Raw genomic sequence first — 20,197 nt, forward strand, 5'->3', positions numbered from 1 at the left:
CAAAATTGCGCGTGATTAGCTGTTACAGTATCAGGACCATAAACACTATTCACATTTTCATCATCAAGCCGCCTGGCTTGCGTTTTCGCCTTTATCGAAGAAAAACTGTAAAATATGGCATATTTTCTCTTTGCTGGTGTCCATCTTTGACGCGCGCTCAAATAATACTAAGTCAAGCAATCACAAAACTGTCTGAGAAGTTTTTTTAGTACGAAATCTTATCTTTCTAACGCCATCTAGCGTAACCCGATCGCACTTATACAACGCGAGATACAGATTACTAAAGCCATCTATTGGAAAAATAATGGATTTCTTTTTACTACACCTTATATATACATATATATGTTATTTTATATATATGCATTGATAATTTACTAAATAAAATGTACGTAAAAGACAGAACAGTGCAATTAAAATAATTTTCTTCATTTGTAAATAATATAGTACGTTTCTTGTTTATGAAGAAATTATTTCAACAAAATTGAAATAACTAATATCATATTTATTTTATTATTATTTTTTCTCTTAAAAGAAAAAACTTTGATCAGGGCACGTAAGAACGTTTATTGATATGAGCCTGAGTAAGTCGATAATTCAGATCATTTCTATGATTCAGCGACGTACTTTTCATGACAGCGCCGCTGTCGGAATATCTAAAATACTACTAAAATACTACTGGGTTCATGGCTTCACGTCAATTTCACTAATAATATACAAACGAAATTTTCAGAGATTCTTTTCTCTTATACTAAAATCTCTACCTCGTTTCTAAAAGCATAGAATTGTTCTTTCATATTTCTTGCAATTCGCCGTCTGCTTTTTTTGAACGTGCAAGGTCTGAAACTCTTATATGCAGCACATATTGTGACGTGTTGATTACAGAAGCCGACAACAAAACTGTAAGTCTTCAATTTTTTTTCATTTTTAGTATTTAATTGTAGGCGAATTGCGTTGTTGTTTAATTGTGGAGGAGGATTTTTCAATCCATAAACACAATTAAGTGAAAAGAGTGTTTAATAATTAATGGTAAAACAGAATATTCCAGCATCCCCTTAATGACGTAAACATCCAGAAATTTGTTATAACTACACAGTTGTCATATAAATCTTTTTAATCTTTTTTCAAGTTAACTCCTATTCCCCTTTTGTGGGTTTGGAATTTTGGGTTTGAGAATTTATTTATTATAACTTCAGCACTTTAAAATACGTGAAAAAAATTTGTATAACATTTTTGATGTCAAGTTAAAGAAAGGTTCTTGGCTAAATAGTGTAATTTTAGTAAGAGGTTTGGCAATTTTTGAGGTTGGAAAAAACCTTGATCTGTTGGCGCAATTCTGAAGTTACATTCGCCATTTCATAGCCTCAAAATACATAGATATACACGGGTTTAGTCTCTTGACATAACACTTTATTTTGCGCGCGCACGTGTGTGTGTGTGTTGTGTAGTCCATCTCAAACTTACAAACACAGTAAAATAAGCATTAATTTCTGCCGCAGTACCATTCATTGGTTATTGTATAACGATTTTAATTTTTATTGAATCAATTTGATAAAATCATTCAATAAAAATTAATAATTTGATTAAAAATTATTATTGTAAAATTAATAATTTGATAATAATTTATATTTTATAGTTATTATTAAAATTATATAACATTAATATTATATTAAACTAATTAAACAAAATATTATTTATTCTTATGTTGTATTTAATTTATAAAATTTTAGTAAAATTGTAAATTATAATTGGGTAAAATGGTAAATTATAATTATATAATACATCTTTTTTTTAACCTTACAGGTTGTACAGGAGTATGAAAGAGCTGTCATATTTCGATTAGGACGTCTTCTATCAGGCGGTGCTAAAGGTCCCGGTAAGAGATTAATGCTATTACATTAATCCATTCGTTTCAGAAAATATGTAATTTGTTTAATTATTTAAGTAAATAAGCTATGAAGATTTTAAGCCATTATGTATGTATTAGTGCGTATATGTATGTGCGATATGTATGTGTGTGAAGGTCATGGGAGGGGGAAATGCATCACAGATATGGTTCGAGGGGCAAGGGAGGGAGCAAGTGCGTCGTTTGGCGAGGGATCTACGAAAAGAAGTTTATTCTTTCACTCTCCCACACATTCTGTTCCCAATCCATTGTCTTGCTTTGCATTCATTGAAGTGTGCAGTTCTCTCTCCCACTCTTTACGGTTCTCTATACTTACCATCTTATTCATGTTCTCTTTTTTTTCGCTGTGGTCTACATTTACTATACAGGATGTTTGAGAATTCGGATATGGATTGCACAGTGTGATTGTATGTGCCAAAAGAAGTAACTTTTTTCTCTGGCAAAACGAGAGCAATTTTAAGTTAACAAATGAGCGTTCCACGTTACGCATAGAACAGGAGCGGCACGCACACACATGGCACGACTCTGCGTATGAATATGTATCACTATTTTGCTAAAAATTTTATATAAAAATTTTATATAAAAACTATGCATGATATCTAAATATCATAATTATTCATTGTCTAATATCTACTTATTTTAATTTCAATCGTTTCTTCAGCGATATTAATTAGGAAACATTCTCTTTTTAAATAAGTTATATTCAAAATAGTGATATTTAAATATCATGCACAGTTTTTATAAAATCTTTAGCAAAATAGTAAGATAATAACGTAATAACATGCTTATACGCCGCGCCGCGCCGTGTGTATGCGCCGCTTTTGATCTACGCGTAACGTGGATTCCCTGCTGCAAATTCTTACAAGAAAAATTCTTGTGAGATCTTCCAAAACAATTTTCATATACGAATTTCCGACAGGAACATATAAGATCATATAAGAACATACATATGATATATAGGTAAATCAAGAATTTTACATGAATTTTACGCCCATGTTATATATGAATCTTAGAAGTATATTACATGACTCTTACACGCATGTTACATGATTCTTGCACGCAGGTTACGTGAATTTTGCGCGCATGTAACGTGAATCTTGCAAGAATATAACTGGAGTGTCATGAAAATATTACAAAAATACTATTAGAATTTTGTGTGATTTATTGTTCATATCCCAGTAAATAAAATGGAATGGGAATAACAAATAAGGATTTGAAAGGGATTTAAAAGAATTTATAAAAATTAAATCTTTTTACACAATTGAATAACGGCTTTTCGACTAAATCAAACTTAATTTAGGAAAAAAGCATAAAAAGCCTACGCTAGTTATTATAGCGAAATTATAATTTATCAATTCATTAAGACAATGATAATATACGTTTCGATCTTCTATTCAGTTATCTTCAGTATTTTAACAAATTTTTAAATTTTTCGTAATTCTTTTTTTATTTCATATATTCAATCCAGTTTCTGTTCATTCATCAATTTCATTTCATTTACTGAGATGATCGGTACCTTTATTACTTTGGAGCGATCATATAAAAAAATTATTTCTTAAGAGTATTTTATTAGACTAAATTAGCAATTAAAATCTTTTGCGATATAAATCGTCGTGTACAATTCATGCTAGATTCATGCGCCAACTTGAAAGATAAATTATTTCGTAACTATATTTTTTTTTAATACTAATATATGATTTTTCATGTAACACTTAGGAATCATACATAATTAATACTATAATCTTGGATGATCCTGTAAAGAAATTGTTTTTTAAGTGTTTCTTATAAGGCCCATGCCTAATAGCAGTGATAGCGTCAAACTAAATATGTGATTTATAGCATAAGCGAAAAAAACACCGATAATTTTTTTTTCGTTTATGCTATGAACCATGTGGTTAATTTTCGTATTTATGTAATATCCAGAGCATGAGCGGAAGCCGATTTTATGCATGCAAATCATTTATAACAACAATTTTTTGCATAAACAAAGCACCGGATCGAAAAAATACTAATAATAAAAGTTTCTTTTTTTCGAATGTAGAATCGAATGGTACTTTTAGTTTTAAAAAAATGGACATTTTTAACAATTTGTTTAAACAATCAATTTTACAAAATGAAAAAACACGGGTAATTTTTTTTTCGCTTATGCTATGAATTACGTATTTAGTTTGGCGCTATCACGGTTGTAGCATGTTAAGCATAGGCCGTAATAGGAAGTCTTTTCATTGCTATATAAATCGTCGTGTATAATTCATGCAGATTCTTATATCAATTTGGAAAATAAATTATTCCGTAACTATGTCTTTTAAAACTGATAAATGATCTTTTATGAAAAAAATACTTCAGAATCATATATAATTAATACCATATTCTTAGATGATCCTTAAAGAAACTATTTTTTAAAAGTTTCTGATAAGGCTAAAGCAAGATCTTTTCATTGCAATATAAATCGTCGTGTACGATTCATTCCAGATTCCTAAAGTCATTAAAGATTACTGATGAGATTCATGAACAAATTATATGAGATTCTTATATAATTATGTACGTTCATTTAGTAATCTTGATTGATCACATACAACTTTTTTAAGATCTGATACAAAAAATTTACAAGAATTTTCAATAGGGGAGCACTCATTCGTTAATTTAAAATTGCTTTCATTTAAAAAGTTTGAATGCAATTTTGCCAGAGAAAAAAGTTGCTTCTTTTGGTACATATAATTATGTTGCGCAATCAGTGTCCGCGAATTCTGAAACATTTTATATATTCGCGCGATTTTCATTTTTTTCTCGTATATGTTCTCTCTTATACAATTATTATCTATGTATAGAATATATATCTAATGGAAATAATATTAATAGAATGTTCAATAAAGAAAACATTTCTTGTTTACGTAACAAAATTATTATTATTTAAATATATTAAATACTTGTTTATTAGTTATTATTTAAATATATCCCTGCTGGAAAAATTTCACTGAAATTATTTAACATTTTGGAAATTAATTTTCAGCAAAATTTAAGCTTAATTTTTAGAAAAATTTCAGCAAAAATTTTAGAGAAATTTCAGCAAAATTTTTTTCAAAAAAAATTTTAATTCAATTCCAGTGATTTTTTAATATGTTAACTGAAATTCACTTTCAGTGAAATTTTAACAAATTTTTGCAGCGATTTAGCTTAAATGTTCCAAAACGTAGAATAATTTCAGTAAAATTTTTCACTAAGGATATTTTAAAAAAATATTTAAAATATTATTTAAATATATATTTAATTTACGTTTTTTTCTTATTAATTATATTTTCTTCTTTAAAAATAATTTTTTTATATGATGTTATGTATGTTATAAATAAAAGTAGTAGAAGTTTAGTTTTTAAGAATCCCAACACAAATTGTATATATGTATATAAATATTCTTTATTATATTAAATCAACGCAAACATGTATGTTTCGATCCTGTTTTGGATTCTCTTCAGTATAATAACAGTATTATATCTTAAACTTAAGATTTCTCAATATATGTATCTTTTTGCTCATTTGTCACATAACAACTTTTTTAAATTAAAATTTTGCAACTATAAATATAAAAAATAATATTTTGACACTAAGAAATTTAGGCAATTTATTGAGATTAAAAAAGCGAATGGTTATAATCACAGCACATCTCTGCGTTATGAATTGTTACGGGATACAAAAAAATTGATGGACTGCTTTCCTCTTAATATTCTTAACTTTTTTTCCATTCACAATATAAGGTTTTGCACAGATTCCAATATTGAATATTGTAGATTAAAAAGGCATATAATTTGGTAAGGATTCCAAAGGATCCCACACTAATTCTATATAAAATTGAGTCCCGGTGAAATCAAGTGGTTTTCTCATATATTAGAGCATACGACTTGCTAAACAAAACATATAAATTTTAGCGCAAAAAAAATGAACAGTTTTCATGTTCGGTTCACTTATAGTCGCTGACATCTTACTATCATAAAATACTCGAATAACTTCTAGACAGTTGATCTAAAATAGATAAAATTATAGTGTTTTAAAAAGGTCTTAACAAGGACTATAAGAAAATGGAAGAAAAAATGGGGAGTTTCACTTAAAAAATTCAAGTAGATTTTGTCTTACCTTGGTAACGCCACCCAAAGTCAAATTGATGAAGCCGGCTAGGCCCTTTTTAAACTCTACAACTTTTATCTAAAACATTTTTTTATAAAAACTTATAGTTTTCCAGATATTTTGCCGTCTCAGTTTTATGTTCCTTATATGATTATACATAGTGCCACATATAATTATATCTCACATATAATTACATACTATCATATACCGGGTGTCTCAGAGCACCCGTACCACCCTTTTAAAAGGTAGGGATGTGTTTGTACAAAAAAATGGTTCAGACAAAATTTGCAGGATTTCGGGAGATCTATCTGATGGTGACCTTGAATTTGACCTTGAGGTCGACCTTGGGCATAACTCAAGGTCAAAGTACCGTTTTACAAATGTAAACCCTTATTCATGACATCACAAATGAAAATAGCGGAAAATTTTACGTCCGAATACGTTATCAAGCCTAGGTCAAAATTACCCTTAGAGGTCATGTGGAGGTCAAGTTACTTTTAGAGCACCCGTATCAATCTTCTAAAAGATATGGATGTGTTTGTACAAAAAATAGTTCAAACAATACTAGGTATTTACATAGCTATGATACATCCATCTGCTGGTGAATTTGAATTCTACCTTTAGATTCATTTGTAGTCGTGTACATCGATTTTTAAAGATTCCTAATTATCAAGATCTTGAACAGTCGATGCCGCCTGTGTCAGCGTTACCCAAGATGTACCACGTGGAGGTCACAAGGTCGGACTTACACCTCGTCGGGGTGCTTTTTTAAGGTGGTTCCCCTTGCCGTCACCTTTGTTCGTACGCATGTGTTCAGTCTAGATTTTCGAAGTGTCCTCCACGTGCATGTATGCAGGCTGTTATTCTTCGTTGAAAATCATCCGTCACCCGACGAATTTCGACAGGATCTAGAGACTGAATGGCTTCTCGAATTCTGTTCTTCATGTCTTCTGAAGTCGTAAGTCGTTCGCGGTATACGAGGTCTTTTATTCTTCTCCACAAATAAAAATCCAAAATTGTAAGATCCGGTGATCGTGGTGGCCAGTTATGTGGACCATATTTATCTATCCATTGGCCGCGAAATATGCGGTTCAGGTGTTAACGAGCAATGACAGGTGTGTGGGCTGGACATCCATCCTGTTGAAACCACATATTTAGACGTAGTTGAAGTGGAATATCTTCAAGTAAACGTGGGAGTTCGTTTTCGAGTAAATCGACATACAGAAAACGGTTTAGATTTTCTTCAAAGAAAAATGGTCCGACGATATGCGTATCAACAATTCCGCACCAAGCATTGACTTTCCAGATACGTTGATGATCGATTTCTCGATACCAATGTGGATTCTCTTGCGCCCAATAACGGAGATTATGTGTGTTCATTTCGCCGTCACTTTTGAAGGTGCACTCATCAGAAAACAAGATACTTCTATGGAAAGTAGGTAATTGTTGAGTAATCCAATTACAGAATATCAGTCTTTTTCTATGATCGTCCAATGTCATGGCCTGGTGAAGTGACATTCGATATGGATGAAATGAATTTTCTCGCAAAATTCTATTGATAGTGCTTCTACTTATTCCACTATCTCCTTCTCGTCTTCTTAAAGAATCGGTAGGATTTACAAGAGCAGAAGCAATTATATCAGGTGCCCGTACTGCACGAAGCGGACGATGAATTTACATTCCTTTATTATAATCCGGTTGGACGATACCTTTTTGAATTATCCGCCGTTGCAAACGACTGAAAACATTGCGCGAATGCGGTGTACGATCGGGATATTCATTTCGCCACATTCTTTCAGCTTCGCGAAAACTTCCAGCCCTACCCAAAACCGACAACATTAACGCAGCTTCTTCGCTTGAGTAAGACATATCTACCTATAAATGAATAATAATCCCCGAATATTGAAGTACCTAAGTACCTACCTACCTATAAGGTATAAAACGCACCTAAAAAAAAAACCGACAGTTTATAAAACTCTTAAGCGAGCAAAGGGAGAAAAGCAAAACAAACAAGTAAGTTTAGTTCAGTTCAGTTTAGTTGAGTTCAGTTCAGTTCAGTTTAGTTTAGTTTAGTGTAGTTTAATTCAGTTTAGTCGATTTACTCGAAAACGAACTCCCACGTTTACTTGAAGATATTCCACTTCAACTATGTCTAAATATGTGGTTTCAACAGGATGGATGTCCAGCCCACACGTCTGTCATTGCTCGTCAATAACTGAACCGCATATTTCGCGGCCAATGGATAGGTAAATATGGTCCACATAACTGGCCACCACGATCACCGGATCTTACAATTTTGGATTTTTATTTGTGGGGAAGAATAAAAGACCTCGTATACCGCGAACGACCTACGACTTCAGAAGACATGAAGAACAGAATTCGAGAAGCCATTCAGTCTCTAGATCCTGTCGAAATTCGTCGGGTGACGGATGATTTTCAACGAAGAATAATAGCCTGCATACATGCACGTGGAGGACACTTCGAAAATCTAGACTGAACACATGCGTACGAACAAAGGTGACGGCAAGGGGAACCACCTTAAAAAAGCACCCCGACGAGGTGTAAGTCCGACCTTGTGACCTCCACGTGGTACATCTTGGGTAACGCTGACACAGGCGGCATCGACTGTTCAAGATCTTGATAATTAGGAATCTTTAAAAATCGATGTACACGACTACAAATGAATCTAAAGGTAGAATTCAAATTCACCAGCAGATGGATGCTATGTAAATACCTAGTATTGTTTGAACTATTTTTTGTACAAACACATCCATATCTTTTAGAAGGTTGGTACGGGTGCTCTAAAAGTAACTTGACCTCCACATGATCTCTAAGGGTAATTTTGACCTAGGCTTGATAACGTATTCGGACGTAAAATTTTCCGCTATTTTCATTTGTGATGTCATGAATAAGAGTTTACATTTGTAAAACGGTACTTTGACCTTGAGTTATGCCCAAGGTCGACCTCAAGGTCAAATTCAAGGTCACCATCAGATAGATCTCCCGAAATCCTGCAAATTTTGTCTGAATCATTTTTTTGTACAAACACATCCCTACCTTTTAAAAGGGTGGTACGGGTGCTCTGAGACACCCGGTATAATGTCTAAGATATGTACACATGTATAAAACGATACTTTATTACAGAATATGTACGACAGCAAGTCAATAAATGTTTAGAAAAACATAGTAAAACACATATTTTTTTATCGATTCATTTTTATTTCTCAACATAATCTCCTTTCAGCTCGATACAACGATTCTCCAACTTTTTCAAGCCGTCCGAATAATATGATTTATCCAAACCTTCAAAATAAGCCTCTGTTTCGGCGATGAGATGCTCTCTGATGGTGAATCTCTTTCCTCCGAACCATTTCTTCAGGTTTGGAAACAAGAAATAGTCACTAAATCTGGCGAATATGCTGGGGAATGCGAATATATAGGGAAGCAATTCGTAGCAGAATTCGTAGCAGAATTTGGCTATCGATGCCAGACACGTGATGTGAACTCGTGCATTGTCTTGATGGCACTTTCTTCTTCGCCAAATGGGAACGTTTTTTTCTTTAAAATGATGTTGAAACAGTTCAATAAGACTGCGTAGTAATCGCCATTAATCGTTTGCCTCAACGGAAGGTAATCGATATGAATTATACCTCATGCATCCCAAAAAACTGTGGCCATCACCTTTCCGGCCGATTTCACGGTCTTCGCCTTCTTCGGAGCTGAATCACTTGGTGAAGTCCATTGTTTTGACTGTTTCTTCGTCTCGGGTGTGAAATAATGGATCCATATTTCGTTCACAATAATGAATCGACGCAGAAATTCATCTGGATTACGTTGAAACATCTCCAAACATTGCTTTGAAATCGTCACACGGTCGCGCTTATGGTCCACAGAGAGCAAATGCGGCACCCATCTTACCGATAGTTTTTTCATACTCAATTCATACTCAATTGTTCGTGCAAAATTGAAATCACTGTGCTATGTGATATGCTTGTGCCCTGAACAAATTTGCGCACTTTCACTCGTCGATCAGTCAAAACAATATCATGAACTTTATCGATGATTTCTGGCGTAGCAGCCTCAATTGGACGTCCCGAATGAGGTGCATCACATGTGGTTGTACGACCACGTTTAAATTCATTCACCCAATTGTGTACAGTCACAAACGCTGGTGCAGATGTGCTATGAACATTATCCAACTCGGTTTTGATTTCTTTCGGCGTTATACCTTTCATATGTAGATGTTTGATCACTGCACGAAATTCGTTTTTTTCCATTTTGCAAAAAATATAAAAGTTGTTCGCTTTAATCATCTACAGAAATGAAACCACGCGATGAATTCCGCTCAAAATTTGACAGTAATCAGCTGAAAGATGCTACTTGTTAAAAAGTAATGTGACATGACACTGCAAGTGTCCTCAGATTTTCTAAGAACTTGACTTGCCCTCGTATTGTAATTTCCTAGCATAATCCAGAACTAACGACAAGAACGTGGTAGGGGTCTGGTCGTGTGTGCATGCGCGTGCGCGTGGCGTGTCGGTGCGCACGCGCACGTGTGTGTGTGTGTGTTTTCATGCGTGCGTATACGATATGCAATTATATTACTTAATAAAAAATTAATTGTTTCTCAATTTTCTTTATTAAGTTATTTTCATTATTCAGATCCTGGGAATTACATTACATATTCTGTAACAAAGTATCTCTTGATCAAAGTAAAGTTGAATAATTTGTATTATTTCTTTTCTATTATTATTTGCTTGATTAACGTCAGTCCCTTTGCCTTTATTTTATTATTTACTTTTATATTTATTTATTTTTTTCCCCAAGCGAGCAGTGGGGAAAATCATGAGAAACGTGCTACTTGACTCGAATCAATAATGGTCATTTGGAAATTCAGGCTGTATTGATGATAGTACTTATCATTACTTCTATCATTATTTTACTTATTATTTTTAGCCACAATTGAGGTCGCGAAGTGAAATACAACTATGACAGCCTTATATTGCATGTTATAAGGTTCATTTAAGTATTTTTTTCAAGTCTGTAATATCATGTGGAACCGAGATTGTTTATATATCACCCAATATCAGAAATAATAGAAATATTCAAATTTGAACAAGTTATATTTCAAAAAGTGTTAATTTTAGGAGATCACGCTCATTGATACTTTTAATCAGGACACTTGGAACTACAATTTTCCAAAATATGAGAAGATTTGACCGAGAACCAAAATCCATAAAAAATGTGCGGGATCCTTTCTGTCAGAACATACACAACCTAATTCCGTATATATGGGATTGCAAAGTAAAATCACTTGTATACCGTTCGTATTATGAAAATTACGTATATAACTTTGATTGTAGAGAATATAAAGAGCTTTATTTTTTACTTCAGACTTTATTTTCAAAAATTAATATTTACAGAGATTACATTAAACAAAGAGATTTTTGACAGATTTTTCAAAATGACGGTCAAAATATGTCAAATTTTGTGGTGATATTAATTTTCAGGAGACAAAAATATATGAGAATTGATTTATGAAGAAAGTTTTTTGCTGCTGGCGCCCTTAATTATAAAATGCATCCCATTTTTCAATCGAATTACGAACGTAAAATAAGATTTAACCTTGGGTAGACCTTTAAGTCACTAAGCCGATGACCAAACTACAGTATTGAACATAAAATTTCTCGCTCATCTTATTTCTAGGAATAAAAATAGGATTAGATATAATAGGGGAATAGGAATCAAGCACGGTAATTCTTGTGCAAATCAATACGGTTAACAAAACAATTTTAATAATAATTAATAATAATTAATCCGCATTACATGTTTTGGCTCACTTTTGAGTCATCCTTAGAGACAATATGATGTAATTACAAAAAAATTTTTTATAAACTAATTTATTTTAGTGCCACCTCTTCTAAAACGGAAACTATAATATAAAAACTAACTCTAATAACAATCTAAAAAGGAATTGAAATTATTAAAAGATAAATTTGTTGGGAGCAAAAACAATATTTATTGTAAAATAATTGAAGGTAGCTTACTAAAACAAAAATTCATCATATCGCAAACACTTAAATTCTATCGATTTAGTCAAAAACCAGTTTTGACCATTCAGCGAGTCAGTGTCCATTATATTGAAATTAATGACTTAACTTTTAATATAGATAAAACGTTAATCGCAAAGAAAAAGAAAAAAGAAGGGGAAAAAAACTCTGTTATTAATTATAGTCCAGACGAGCATCAAAACCAAAACTAAATCTTTAATAATTTAATTTTAATGTAGCAAAGAATGTACATTGATTAGCTGGCAATAACAACGCTTCGATATTTATAGCAGGGACTCGGACCGGATCGAAACCGAAATCAATAACCGAACCATAACCGTTATTTTGATCGGACCGAAACCGATAACCGGACTGAAATATTGTGCAGGCTAATGGACCGAAACCGTAACAGTAGGATAGCTACACCGATTGTAATTCACTATGTGTTAGTGCGTATACGTATGCGATGTGTGCGTGAGCGTGAGCATGTGCGTGTGCGTGTAAGTCAGGGAGGGGAAAGTGTCTCACAGATGTTGGGAAGACGGAAGCGCGTCAAGGAGTAAAGGGGGAAGGGTTCGTTCCTTCTCTTTCTCATCCATTGCGTTCTCTCTTTAACCCATTGTCCTCTCTCTCCTACCCATAGGATGCAGTTCTCTCTCTTCTATCCGTTGCAGTCTTATACTTATTATTTGCACTCTCTCTCCCTCTCGTTGCGCTCTCTCCGTTGTCTTTTTTTCTTACACGCGATTTAATTAAATAGATATGACAAATATTTTATGAATTTTTAATGATTCGACTTAGTAACTAATTATTATAATATTTTTATGAATTTTAATATTATAATATAACCTAATAATACTAATTATGATAATTTTTTTTTCTTCTTCTTCATATCTTAATAGTAGTATTAAATTAGTCAATAAGAAAGCGCGCTTGATCATTTTTATAAATACTACAATATTATAATGTATAATAGTACAAAAATGATCAAGCGCGCTTTCTTATTGATTAATTTAATACTACTACTAAGATATGAAGAAGAAGTGGCGAAGATACTAGGGATAAAATAATTTTAGAAGAAAAGAATATATTTTTTAACATACATAAGATATGAAGAAGAAGTAGCGAAGGTACTAGGGATAAAATAATTTTAGAAGAAAAGAATTTTTTAACATACATTTATCTATCATTTAATGCAGTATGTACAATATAATTTAAATCATAGACTATTAGTTCACATTCTATAATAGAATTTTTATCAAAAATTTAATTTAATTGAATTTTGTACAAAATATTTGCAGCATCCCTTTTATTAGTAATTTTGTCTTAAAAATGGCACAAAATATTCAAATTTCTTACTAACACCGTGCATATATTGACTCAGTTCATAGAATACATGTTCAACGCATTGCTCAAGTTCAAATAAGAAAAGCCCAGTTGTTGGTTTCATGTACAAACATATGTCATTTAATGTTAATTTTATGTTATTCGTATCATACATTTTAACATAAGTTTCACATTTAGATCTGAATTGATGATGATGATGATGATAAAACCACTACACTACTGACTACATTAATCGCTCGATATCTGCACGCCTCTCGATAAACCTTCCACGTAGCATGAAATATGAACATGCAGTTGCTTTGATTATTGCCAATCGCAATTTGCACATGAGATATCGATCCCAATGTTCAGGAACTTGTACGTTGTCGATGTCAATGCATATTTCCTCGTCAAGATACGAAGCATGTAGTGAGGTTTCGAAGATGTACTAAATAATGTTTGATATGCGCTTTGAAAAAAAGAAAACATGTAAATAGATCTTATAAAAATACATAACGTATAATACGTATAAGCAAAATAGTTTATAAAATTAAATGAACTTACTGTCTCTTGCACACCTTCTGAATTGGAACGTAATAGTTCATGACTTGAGATATTTTTATTTTCTCGGAGAACTTATAATTAGCAATAATTGTCTGAACTCTGTTGCCCGGAGCTCTTCTTTTAAACAGTGTTTTTTATCACATTTTTTTTATACACCCTAAAAGGAATTTTTTTATATACATTATATTTTAAAGAACAGTTGCGACATGGTCGAATGATACCAAATTGACACATATCATAAGAATGCACTCTAATGATATCTTTATCTAAGGAATCGGCACCAACGACAATAAAGTCTATCTTCTCCTATTCTCTTTTCAAAATGAATTTCGGGACTGTGTATTTAATGTGAAATTTTACTTATCTTTAGAAATATCTGAGTTTATTTTTCAGTGTAATTATCATCAAACCTTTGTTAAACTACACAATGACACATATCACAAGAATGGATGAGCATATCAGACTTTTTTTTAATCTTTGAGGATCGACAGTAAAGTCTCTGTTCCTATTCTCTTTTCAAAATATTTTTTTTGGCCTACCTTTATGACTGCGATAAAAAATCATCTTTTTGGAAACACGTTAAAACTTGTTAAAACATGTTCAAACATGTTAAAACGTGCAACAAATCAAATGATGCATCTTTCTATACTATATAAAACGAAAAAATTTTCTTTTCTGGGAACTCATTTTGTCAGCAATCGAACAACAGTTCAAAGACAACATGGATTAAACAATGCGTGATCTCATAGCGTAAGCTATTGAATACCTGAGAAGAGTTTTTTGCATACAGCGTTGCGATAATTTCATCGAATCGCTGGAGGAACAGAGTTGCGCTAAACGTCCGTATCGATTGGAGTTAAACAATCGTTGAGCGCTCGTATTCAAAATTTGAAAAACACGATGCGTGGATATTTCGTGTAAGTGGATGCCGGGTACAGTGCGGGACTTCGATGATGAAAATCATATATTGACTGCTGTAATAAACTCTGAACATATCGAACCTTGCCAATTCCTCAAAGATGCGAGAGAGATAGTGCTTGAGCATGTGCAAAATGTTATTCAGAGACATGATAATATTAAGATAAACACAATGTTTAATGGTGAATTTGTGTCGGATGATAAATGTACAAATAAAAGTGAGCACGAGAAATTATGAACTCTTCTGTTCATAATTTCCGATTTACATGAGTGATATGCACATACGCGTCGCACGTCGTCGAGCCTATCCTGACATCGCTGAAGGAATTCCAGGAGCGCGATAATGGGTGGACGCTGTCGCGTATATTGAATTTAACAGTAAATATAAACATGTACAATCCTCTTTCGGGATTGCATCGGGATCGCATTCGGGATGTCATATCGAACTTCCGCGAGAAATTAAAATGAAGAGAGCTGTGGTTAATGTGCAATTTCTAGACAACGCGTGCTTTGCGTGGTTGCCGCTCTACACCCAGCTAAAAAAAATATGGAGCGAGAGTCATCATATTCGCATTACATGACTGTAGTGAATCTTCAAGACATTGTGTGCCCAATGACGCTGAATCAAATTAAAAAATTCGAAAATCATAACGATATCTCCGTTAACGTGTCGAGGACTGCATCGAGAAGCAAAAAGAAAAAAAGAGGGTTCTTCCGTTACGGCTCATCGATATGAAGAGGAACAAGCACGTTAATTTATTGTACGTGCAGGATTCGCAGGATGATAACGCGGGACACTTCGTGTGGATCAAGAATCTGTTCCGCCTTGTGAGCTCACAAATCAATAAATATGGATACAAGAAATACTTTTGCGATAGGTATGTGTATATATTTAAAATTATGAAAATGTTTTTTTTTGTAACCTCTTTGTGACAATAAAAAAACTATACTTTTTTCAGATGTCTACATTATTTTGGATCTAGCGTAAAATTGAATATCCACATAGTAGACTGTGGAAAATTAAACGATTGCACCATCAGGTTGCCGAGCGAGGACGATAAGTGGTTGAGTTTCAGCAATCATTGCAGGAAGGAGCGCATACCGTTCGTGGTCTATGGAATACGACCTGGAATGCATCCTGGAGAAGAGAGAGAGAGAGAGAGAGAGAGACCCGAATATGTCAACATATAGGTACCAATATCATAATGTGTTTAGCATCGGGTATTACGCGTATTGTTCGTACGACAACTTGCTGTTGATATATTATTTTCGTCGCTGTAACGATTGCGTCGCGTAGTTCAACAAGGAATTCAGAAGTTTAGCGCATAATGTAAATACTATCCTCTGCTAATGTTCCCATGGCAGATTTCTCGCGACACGAATTGACAAAAGTTTAACAGTACCATGCACTGCCATGTGTGTGAAAAACTGTTTACGCCTGATACACGAGTACGCGATCATTGCCACTTGACCGGGAGATATAGAGACCCCATGTACTCAAATTGCAACTTAAATTATAAAGATTCACATTACATTCCCATAGTTTTTTATAATTTATCATGCTACAACATTTTATTATCAAGGATATAGCCATCACGTACAAAGGGTATGTAAACATACTTCCTATGACAAATATAGAAAATATATTTCGTTTACGAAACATGTCGATAGCACTATAGACAAAAATGATCAAAAGAAAACTTGCATAAAATTACGATTTATCGATTCATATAAATTTCTCGCATTAAGAAAAATTGGCGTCATATCTCGATAAAGATAAATTGAAAATTATGGTCAGAATTTCTTAATCTCAATCTGGAGGATTTCGATCTACTCACGCGTAAAGGTATATTTCCGTACGAGTACGTTGACTACGTCGAAAAATTGAAGGATACATATTTACCTCTGTGCGAATCGTTTTATAGTTCATTAACGGATGACACTGTACCCAAGAGTGAGTTACGCGCATGCCATGAATGTGTGGCAGCGATTCTCCATTTGAACCTTCAGTGAATATAGCGACTTGTACGCTATCGTGGGAATTATTCCCACACGGGAATGTTCGTGCGTATGCGTAAGCTACCGTTACAGTTTCGTATTGACTGCTTTCACATCGTATCGGCAATATACATGCGCACAAACATTTCCGTTTGGAATAATTCCCACGACAGCGCATCACTGACTTGTACTTAAAAACAGATATCTTGTTGTTGGCCGACATTTTTGAGAATTTTTGCAACAGTTGCATCACCAGTTATGAACTCGATCCCGCGTATTATTACCTCTACCAGATTTTACGTGATGTTGAAACATATTCGCGTCAATTTCGAACTTTTTACCGGTATCGACATGGTTCATCGAACATGGTATACGCGGGGGTCTAAGCCAGTATTTCAACAGATTCGCGCAGGCTAACAACAAATACATGCCGTCGTACGATCCATCGAAACTATCGACGTATCTGTCAATCATCGTATGATGTACTGTGACGTCAACAACCTCTACGACTGAGCAATGTGTCAACCATTGCTATACGGCGATTTTCCATGGGTCAACGATGTAGACAATTTTGATGTTATGAATGTCACATTAGATTCACATTCTCGAAGTTAGAATATCTGCTACATCTCCATAACGTGCACTCCAATCAAATAACCGACGCTTTGTCCGACGCATGAGAAACCCGGTAAGCGAGATGATAAATTCTTCGCGAATTTATATGATAAAAAGCATTACATTATTCATTATCGTAATCTGCAGCACTCGTCATAGTCTCCGCATCACAAAAATTTATCGTGTATTACAATTCGCGCAATTTCAATGGCTTCGCGAGTACATCAAACTCAATACAAATTTTAAAACTCGCGCGAATAACGAGTTCGAAAAAAAATTATATAAATTAATGAACAACGCGGTATTGGGCAAGACTGTGGAGAACGTTACGCAACCATGTCGACGTGCGACTTGTCACGCGTTGGGACGGGAGATACAGTGCAGAGACAATGAACGTGACATTAAACTTTCATAGTAGAAGCGTTTTTTTTTGCAAATTTGGTCGCAATAGAAATGCGTAAACTCAAAGTGAAGTTTAACAAACCATAGATATATACATGGGTATGTGTATCTTGGACATATCCAAGGCATGTTTGTATGAATTTCATCACGAGTACACGTTACCGCTCTTTCATGAAAAATTTAAAATTATGTATACCGACATGGACAGCCTTATTTATCACATCGAGTGCAACGATGTCTATGCTATGAAACACGATATCAATCAATTCGACATTAGCAATTACGCGATCGACAATGTATGATATTTCGCTCGTAAATAAAAAAGTTCCCGGTTTAATGAGTACAACGGCGCGATCATAACTGAATTCGTCGGGTTTAGAGGCGAAAATGTACGCCTTGCGCGTCGATAGCAAAAAAGATACTGTTCCGGAATCATTGTTATTTCAAAAATGTATTCTCGGGAATGGTAAGTAAACAGCTTAAAGACACACGAGCTGTCCTCATTCAATCACGCCTGCGACCGACATTTTGTTTAAAATATGAGTGTATTTCGCTCCTGTTCTAATCACGCTATCTATATCAAATGATACACGATCCCCCTTACGCGACACTTGAAAAGTTGATCATCGCGCACACGTTCTGTGTGCGAAAGTTCAGTTCGCTTCCTGATCTCGATTAATACGAATTATCGATATTCGTGCTTAATCTTATCCCGAATATTCAGAGCGAACCACACCGAAATCTCAGCGCGTATTAACGCTGTATTTTTTCATGTAATGTTATCGATATATGAGTACCGCGAGGGCATTCAGTGCGCGAGAATTCCCTGAGTTTCCGACGAAATTTACCGGTCTCGTTGCTGCTCACAATACGCATTTTTTCTAACGGCCGCGAAAAATTATTCAACGTCATACCAAGTGTGAGTTACCTGTGCACACATCTAACCGAACGCATCAATTATCGGATTACGAGCATCGCGGGATTATTGCCCGCTTCGAATAAATCTTAATTCGACTCAATAATAAAGTAAAAAAAAGTTTAAATTATTACAACAAAGAAAGTCATCGTTATTACACGCCGCCTTAGCGAGCGAGCCTTCCATACAAGGTGACAGCAGCGTCATACACAAACAGATACTAAGAAGGCAAAGGGCGTTGTCAAGAACAACGTTGTAGCGAGATTCATAACGTTCAATGATTATACGTGTCTCAACGACACAATTGAAATAACGCGCAGGCAGTCGTGCATAAGATCGAAATTGCACGAAGTATATTGTACTATATCCGAAACGAAAATCGCTCTGAGTCTATACGACGATAAGCGGTATAATGTTCCAGATTCTATCGACACGCTGCCATGGGATCATTATAAAATATTATTATAAAAAAATTCCTTTTTTTTCGTATTTATTACTTTTTTTTATTAAAAACACATTTATATATGATGTATAATATGTTTAATATGTATATTATGTATAGTATGTATAATATGTAAATTATGGATGTATGGTATGTATGTACGTTTGTACGTATATACATATGTATGTATATAAATACGTTCGTATGTACATATGTACATATGTATGTACGTATGTACGTATACATCTGTAATATGTGTAATGTGTATAATATGTATTATATAATGCGTTTATATTTAATGTACATTTACATAGGGAAAAAAATAATTATACAATTTATAATAAATTTTATTTTTATAATACACTATCCTTGTGTACCCCAAGAATTGTGCGAATTATCAAATCCTAACCATATCATGTAAACCTCTCCTTTTTTACACATCTTTTCAACTAGATATACATCGAGATTAGCGATGCGATACAACTAGTACTAGTAGAATCCTCCAGCGACAGGTTTCCCACGGTAATCTTTCAGTAGATACATCATGGGATTAATTTTTCTGTACTTTGATTCTAAATATCTCCGTCCAATTTGGCGTGTAACCTTTCTCAAAGATCGTTTTGAATTTGCTCACACGTACCGAGTCACCAACTTTGAAGTGCGGGAATGCGACGGCCTTTACGGTACAGTATACCATGTTTAAGAGTTTGTTGGCGATCGTGGGAGTCACATTGATAGGCCGCATACTGATGGTTCGATGCTTTCGCGCGTTGTATTGCGACATTAGACGCGGTAGTAAATCAATCCATTTGTAATTTCCATTGTGCGTAAATTGTTTCCACATATTGTTTTTCAATGTACGATTGAACCGTTCTACGATTGATGCTTTCATTATGGAATACGTTAAATAATGATTTATATTGTATTTTTTCAAGAGTATTTGTACG

The 20,197-nt window shown here is 33.9% G+C and overlaps 1 protein-coding gene and 1 pseudogene across 14 annotated transcripts in view; both read left to right on the forward strand.

Annotated features, from left to right (window-relative positions):
* Positions 1–20,197, forward strand: part of LOC105143768 (band 7 protein AGAP004871) — a 364,599-nt gene that overhangs the window by 63,040 nt on the left and 281,362 nt on the right. For all 14 annotated transcript variants that reach the window (XR_015546295.1, XR_015546296.1, XR_015546298.1 and 11 more), the window contains one exon: positions 1,801–1,873. Coding sequence is in view for 9 of the 14 variants with exons in the window: in XM_087410060.1 (XP_087266186.1) it covers positions 1,801–1,873 (73 nt within the window). In the remaining 5 variants the exon portion in view is untranslated. The remainder of the gene's footprint in view (positions 1–1,800; positions 1,874–20,197) is intronic.
* On the forward strand, positions 14,885–19,576 carry LOC105143767 (uncharacterized; annotated as a pseudogene).

The sequence above is a fragment of the Acromyrmex echinatior genome, chromosome 10 (genome assembly GCF_024713525.1).
Source record: "Acromyrmex echinatior isolate Ae372 chromosome 10, ASM2471352v2, whole genome shotgun sequence".
In the NCBI taxonomy this organism is placed as follows: Eukaryota; Metazoa; Arthropoda; class Insecta; order Hymenoptera; family Formicidae; genus Acromyrmex; species Acromyrmex echinatior.